This window comes from Danio rerio, chromosome 3 (genome assembly GCF_049306965.1).
Source record: "Danio rerio strain Tuebingen ecotype United States chromosome 3, GRCz12tu, whole genome shotgun sequence".
NCBI lineage: Eukaryota > Metazoa > Chordata > Actinopteri > Cypriniformes > Danionidae > Danio > Danio rerio.
Genome location: NC_133178.1, coordinates 66,015,001 through 66,022,537, shown reverse-complemented (window position 1 = coordinate 66,022,537; position 7,537 = coordinate 66,015,001). Strand labels below are relative to the sequence as shown.

Here is a 7,537-nt window from a genome sequence, read left to right as displayed (position 1 = left end):
TCATAAATGTAAATGGGCTGTAAAAAAACTAATTTAAAAATTGAAATAAGTCATTACCTATGCACGATAAAAGAAACAAAAAAAAATACCAAAGCAAAAAGAATTGTACTTTTGTTTTGGGGAGCACCCGGAGGAAACCCACGCCAACACGGGGAGAACATGCAAACTCCACACAGAAACATCGACTGACCTACCCGGACTCGAACCAGCGACCTTCTTGCTGTTGGTATATCATAATATAACATAACAAAACATAATATAATAAAAAGAAATTGATCACAAAAAACTGACATCAATCAAAACTCAAATTTTTTGCTTCTGTCGTGACGTCACTGCGCGCTTTCACTCTCGCCGGAAGTGACGCGCAGCGGCCTCTTCTCTCCACACAGCTGCTGTTAGCCGGCTGCTAGACGGACAAAAACCCGTCCAAAACACACGTATCTGGGTCCCGTGCTTTTATTTTTGGCACCGGAGTGCGCTCGTTACCTGTCGCCATGCCTATGTACCAGGTAAAGCCCGTCAGTCCCGCTGACATAACGGTTGATTTGCCGACGTGCATGTACAAGTTACCGAATGTCCACGCGCAGGGAGCGAGCCTCGGCGAGCACGCGCTTCAGGTAATCACATTATTATTTACACTGTAAGATCCAGATCGATCGGATCGGTTTAGTGTTAAACCAACACATATTAGCTTTACTGATTATAATTTAAACGGGGAAAGTAAGTAAACAGTGGCTCATGTTGAAGACCAATGGCAGTCTGATGCAATGTTTGCTGGGAAATAGTGATTGACAGCTCGGTTAAAATAGTCTTATTTACATTAGCGATATTTATTATATTATTTTGTCTCACATTTAAGCCAAACCTGCTTAGAAATGCAATTATAGGGTTTCGTGCATTTGGAAATTTACTGTATATACATCCATTTGAATGCAAAAGGATTCGCCCTCCTGTGAAATGTTTTGTATTTTCGAAGTATTATAATATAAATAAATATAATATAATATAAAAGAGATGTACTTTTATAGTTTTTTCTACATTTTATATAATAGTTTTAATAACTCATTGCCCTGCTGAAAAATCCAGCTTAAACCAGCCTAGGCTTTTTAGCTGGTTGACCAGCCTGGTTTTAGAGGGGTTTTGGCCATGGTTTAAGCTGGACATAGCTGGTTTTGGCTGGGCTCCCAGCCTGGCTAGGCTGGTCAAGTTGGTTTTAGCTGGTCATCTCCCAGCCCGACCAGCTAAGACCAGGCTGGAAATGGCTGGAAACCAGCCTGGAAATGGCCAAAACCCCTCTAAAACCAGCCTGGTCGACCAGCCTAAACCAGCCTAGGCTGGTTTAAGCTGTTTTTTTCAGTAGGGTAGTAACTATTTTTTGTCTTTGTCATGATGACAGTACATAATATATTTCTAATACATTTTTTATCTTTATTAGGCTAATGTTATTGACCTCGCATGTAATTTAAAAAATAATGAAACTACTTTTGTTTCAGCCAAACTAAAATTTAAGACTTTCTCTAGATGGAAAAAATAATAGGAAGTGCTACTTAAGTTATATTTAAGTGCTAATTGTATTGAATCATTCATATTTTATTGCGGCCTTTTTATTCTATTTTATTTTCTGACTGTTTTAATTGTTCTGCTTTGTTTGCCTTGTATGCCTGTCAGCGCTTTGGCACTGAGAAAAGCGCATTATAAATAAAATGTATTATTATTATTATTAAAAATGCATTATTAATTTTAATATATCTTCTTTTTTGTTGTCTTTATGGTAAATCTACAATTTAGAGTTTTTACATTTTGTTTTTATTTTTAATTTTACAGCATGTCCACTGTAGTGGACCACAGGACCCTTTTAGTTCCAAACGATTGCCACTCAGACAACAAAACTCTACAGGATATGGCTGTAAAGGAATACTAAACCAATATTAATGTAACAAAAACTAAACAAAAGCCATTTTTTTGTTTTGTATTGAAATTCCTGAAACCGTTTATTCTGGAAAAAAGCAAAACAAATTTAAAGTAAAAGCAATTTAAAACTGATCGTCATTCTCTAATTGTCTGATTGTCAGACTCTAAATCAGAGTCTCCCTCAACTCTCTTATAAAGAATCCTCTCTGCTTCAGTTCTGCCCCCTACAACATGCAGTCAATAATTACATTAAGATGGTCCTGGTGTCCACTATAGTGGACATTTTAAAAAGGATGACATTTTGAAACACAAACAAGTTAACCGCTTTGAAAGCTAAATGTATTGTTCCTGATACTTTAATAAACAAATATATATATATATATATATATATATATATATATATATATATATATATATATATATATATATATATAATAGTACAAAAACAACTCAATTGTACATGCCTCTCTCCTTCCCATAAAATGTGCTTGTTTGTTTATCGGCCATTTTGGATGCAGTGCAAGAAGTGGTTCCTAGCATGCCAGCCAATCAAATGACATATCACTAGAAACAGTACAACAGGACTTGACAGAGTAGCTCAAAAAATTCAAAGAAAATGTATGAAAACACAGTGTCCACTACAAAGGACACAAGTCAATGGGCGTGGTCTCAGGAGGACATATATTGCATATATACATATATCAGAGCTGCACTATATATAATTTCAGCATCAATATCGCAATGTGCGATTAAATATTGTACAGAATATAATTATTTACTCAATGAAAAAGATACAGTGTTGTTGTTGTTATTATTATTACTATTATTATACTGTGATTATTTGATTTCTGTTTCTGAATACTGCTTGATTATTGTTTATTTGTATCTGTTGTATTTAACTTTGTCACAAATGACGTTTTATGCAGATACACTCCCCAAAATCATCCAATCGATCTAAAATTACAATTAAATTAAATTCTTACAAGCTATTCAAGTAATTTGGTACAATTGCATTTTTATCGCAATATATATATCGCAGTATATGAAACTTGCAACATCATTTTTTAAAGAATTTTATATATATATATATATATATATATATATATATATATATATATATATTAGGGATGTCCCGATACAACATTTTAACTTCCGATACGATACCGATATTGCAGCCATCAGTACGAACCGATATAAATCCGATATCAGCACAAATTATGAATACTTTACTTTTACCTATTTCATTGAGTTGAATGTATGAACGGCAAGATCAAACTGAGAACAAAAGTCAGCAACAGTATGGAAAAAAACAACCAGTTTATGAACTATTGGTTGCATAAATGTGAACTTTTTACGTAAGAATATATAAAAAGAATTAAAAAATAGAAGAGCATGTTAAATATTAGAGACTTTGCTAGCAAGCAGTGTTGTGATCATGTGGGCTTTGCACGCTGGCTCTGAACGCTGCTGGATAGAATAGCTGTAACGGAGTTTAGAGAGTATCGGACTGCTTATATCGGAGATTTTTAACGCAGTCCGATATAGTGTTTTAGACTGATATCGGACGAATTTCCGAAATCAATATCGGATCGGGACATTCCTAATTATTATTTTATATATATATATATATATATATATATATATATATATATATATATATATATATATATATATATATATATATATATGTATATATATATATATATGTGTGTGTGTGTGTGTGTGTGTGTGTGTGTGTGTACAGTATATATATATACTCATTCAATATATATACATCATTCAAATGATGTTTAACAGAGCAAGGACATTTTCACAGTATGTCTGATAATATTTTTTCTTCTAGAGAAAGTCTTATTTGTTTTATTTCGGCTAGAATAAAAGCAGTTTTTAATTTTTTAAACACCATTTTAAGGTCAATATTATTAGCCCTTTTAAGCTATATCTTTTTTCAATAGTCTACAGAACAAACCATCGTTATACAATAACTTGCCTGATTACCCTAACCTGCCTAGTTAACCTAATTAACCTAGTGAAGCCTTTAAATGTCACTTTAAGCTATATAGAAGTGTCTTGAAGAATATTTAGTCAAATATTATTTGCTGTCATCATGGCAAAGAGAAAATAAATCAGTTATTAGAGATGAGTTATTAAAACTATTATGATTAGAAATGTGTTGAGAAAATCTGCACTCCGTTAAACAGAAATTGGGGGAAAAAATAAACAGGGGGCGAATGATTCTCATTTCAACTGTGTACGTATGTGAACCATCTGGACACAAGAAATTATAAAGTTTGCTACTTTAATAAAGATTGTGTTTAATTATTTATCCAGGGAAGACTATACCATGTTACCTGTCGCTTTAAATTCAAATGAGCTTTTTTCAAAAGAGGGCGGAGCTACAAATGCCTGTGTGTCAGCATAGTGTCAGCTTCAAAACTCTTAATGGCTACTAAACGGCTTCTCACTCAGGGCTGTTTATGTTAATGAGGGAGAGATGGGCACTAGTGGGCGGGGCTTTCCCCCTCTGCTGACATCATACAAAGGGAGGATGTCAATCAGAGTATTTCTGCAGACTCTTTTTATCAAGTCTGATTAAAAACAATCGAATTAATTCATTTGTACCATTAGACGCTGGAGATATTCACACACTGCTGACACACAACCTCTTATAAAAGTGATTTTTGCATGATAGGTCGCCTTTAAAATAGCTGTTATGTGCAGTGTTTATGATTATGTGTATGCGTGTTTCAGAACGGTGAGGTGGATCCTACAGTAAAGGCCCTAGAGGAGCGTCAGGACGAGATCTTGAGGAAGCTGTACGAGCTGAAGGCCACGGTGGACGGACTGGCGAAGACTGTGACCACTCCGGATGCGGATCTGGACGCCAGCACACTCGCACACACACTCACACACCCCCCCGCTGACGCCGTCCTCAGAGGAACTGCAGATCTGGACGCTCTGCTGGGCAAGGTGAGCGTTTACAGGCGCCGTCAGTGACAGCTCACCCCAAAAAAAAAAAAGAAGATTCTGGGTGTGTCCCAATCAGCACCCTAACTAGGCATGGGCCGGTATACGTTTCTGGCATGATCAGCTTCAATAACTACTTTAAATTATGTTTTTTTTTTTAAATATCAGGGTAAAAACAGCAACTTTTTCCCTCATTAGACATGATATATTTTAGTTATCTGGTAAACAGCTACTCACTGTTCTGTCTTGATTCCCGCTCAGGATCTGGGTGCGCTGCGGGACATCGTGATCAACGCTAACCCTGCGCAGCCTCCTCTGAGTCTGCTGGTTCTCCACGCTCTGCTGTGCCAACGCTACCAGGTGCTGTCCAGTGTCCATGTGCACTCGTCGGTGAGCACCGTGCCCGCACCACTGCTGTCCTGCCTGGGCCCGAGACACACACACAGCTACGCCCGCCACCGCTTCCAGCTCGGCTTCACACTTATATGGAAAGACGGTGAGCATGCACAGTTCATCCCGATGGGTTTTCCTGGAGGGTTTGCATTCAAGGAATCTTGCTTAGCCTAAATACCTGGAATGAAACTGATCTATAGGATGTGTGGAGATGATGGCATGCCAGATGCTGCGGCCTCCTCTAGGATGTAATAGTCTGGGGGTGTCGCTGGTAATGCAACACTGGTAAATGTGTGAAAACTGACTGGAACTGAATTTGAAGGGGGTTTTGGTGTGAGGTCTGGTTTCAGTATTAGCTTGATTAATTTTTTAAAAGCCAGCATCATAAAACATATCTATCTGTCTATTTATACATATATTTTTATGTATATATAAACAATCGAAAAAATATATTGCTTTAGCTGGCTAATAATATTGATATTAAAATGGTTTTTAAAATTAAAAACTTTTTATTTTAACCGAAGTAAAACAAATGTATTATCAGATATACTAAGGGGAAAAAATCCTTACTCTGTTAAACGATATTTGATTAATATTATTATATGAACAGTATATTAACCATAAACTGTAATTGCTGTGTGCTAGTAATGTTACAGTATATATTGTATGTTACAGTAATATGGTAATATGGTTGATCGTTGTAGTATGGTTACAGTAATATGGTTAACCGTTGTAGTACGGTTACAGTATTATCGTTAATCGTTGTAGTATTGTTACAGTAATATGGTTAACCGTTGTAGTACGGTTACAGTAATATCGTTAATCGTTGTAGTATGGCTACAGTAATATTGTTAATCGTTGTAGTACAATTACAGTAATATCGTTAATCGTTGTAGTACGGTTACAGTAATATGGTTAATCATTGTAGTACGGTTGCAGTAATATCGTTAATCGTTGTAGTACGGTTACAGTAATATGGTTAATCGTTGTAGTACGGTTACAGTAACGTTAATCGTTGTGGTATGGTTACAGTAACATCGTTAATCATTGTAGTATGGTAACAGTAATATCGTTAATCATTGTAGTGCGATTACAGTAATATGGTTAACCGTTGTAGTACGGTTACAGTAATATCGTTAATCGTTGTAGTATGGTCACAGTAATATCGTTATTCATTCTAGTACGGTTACAGTAATATCGTTATTCATTGTAGTATGGTTACAGTAATATCAATATTCGTTGTAGTATTGTTGCAGTAATATTGTTATTCATTGTAGTACAGTCACAGTAATATCATTATTCATTGTAGTACGGTCACAGTAATATCAATATTCGTTGAAGTATTGTTACAGTAATATTGTTATTCGTCATAGTATGGTTACAGTAATATGGTTAATCGTTGTAGTATGGTTTCAGTAATATCGGTAATTGTTGTAGTTTGGTTAAAGTAATATCGTTAATCGTTGTAGTGCTGTTACAGTAACATTGTTAATCGCTGTAATACAGCTACATTAATATTGTTAATTATTGTAGTTTGCTTACAGTAATATTGTTAATTTTTGTGGTGTGGTTATAGTAATATCGTTAATTGTTGTAGTACAGTTACAGTAATATTGGTAATCATTGTAGTTTGGTTACAGTAATACTATTAATTGTTGTAGTATGGTTTCAGTAATATCGTTAATTGTTGTAGTTTGGTTACAGTAATATTGGTAATCATTGTAGTTTGGTTACAGTAATACTATTAATTGTTGTCGTATGGTTACAGTAATATCGTTAATTATTGTAGTTTGGTTACAGTAATATCGTTAATTATTTTAGTTTAATTACAGTAATATCGTTAATTATTGTAGTTTGGTTACAGTAATATTGTTAATTGTAGTGTGATTACAGTAATATCGTTAATTATTGTAGTTTGGTTACAGTAATATGGTTAATCATTGTAGTATGGTTACAGTAAGTGAATCCCTGTAGTAAGGTTGCAGTAATACTGTTAATCGCAGTATGATTACAGTGATATTGTCAGTCGCTGTAGTACAGTTACAGTAATGTTGTTAAGCGTTGTAGTATGGTTATAGTAATATTATTATTCATTGTAATATGGTTACAGTAATATCGTTAATCGTAGTAGTTACAGTAATATCGTTAATCATTGTTGTATCATTACCATTGGGAATAGTTTTTATATCATAAGTAGTGTAGAATAATGTATAGTAGTGTCGTTACAGTATTGATTAGTTGTCATATTGTTTATGATTGCCTCTTT

General features: G+C 34.7%; 1 protein-coding gene across 2 annotated transcripts in view; it reads left to right on the top strand.

The window, feature by feature from the left end:
• Positions 1-353: 353 nt before the first annotated feature.
• aimp2 (aminoacyl tRNA synthetase complex interacting multifunctional protein 2) overlaps positions 354-7,537 on the top strand; it is a 7,942-nt gene continuing 758 nt past the window's right edge. Inside the window, exons 1-3 of one of the 2 annotated variants that reach the window (XM_021470105.2) lie at positions 354-509; positions 4,663-4,881; positions 5,140-5,374. In XM_021470105.2, the coding sequence (XP_021325780.1) occupies positions 495-509; positions 4,663-4,881; positions 5,140-5,374 (469 nt within the window). In that variant the 5' untranslated portion in view covers positions 354-494. 2 annotated transcript variants of the gene reach the window in all.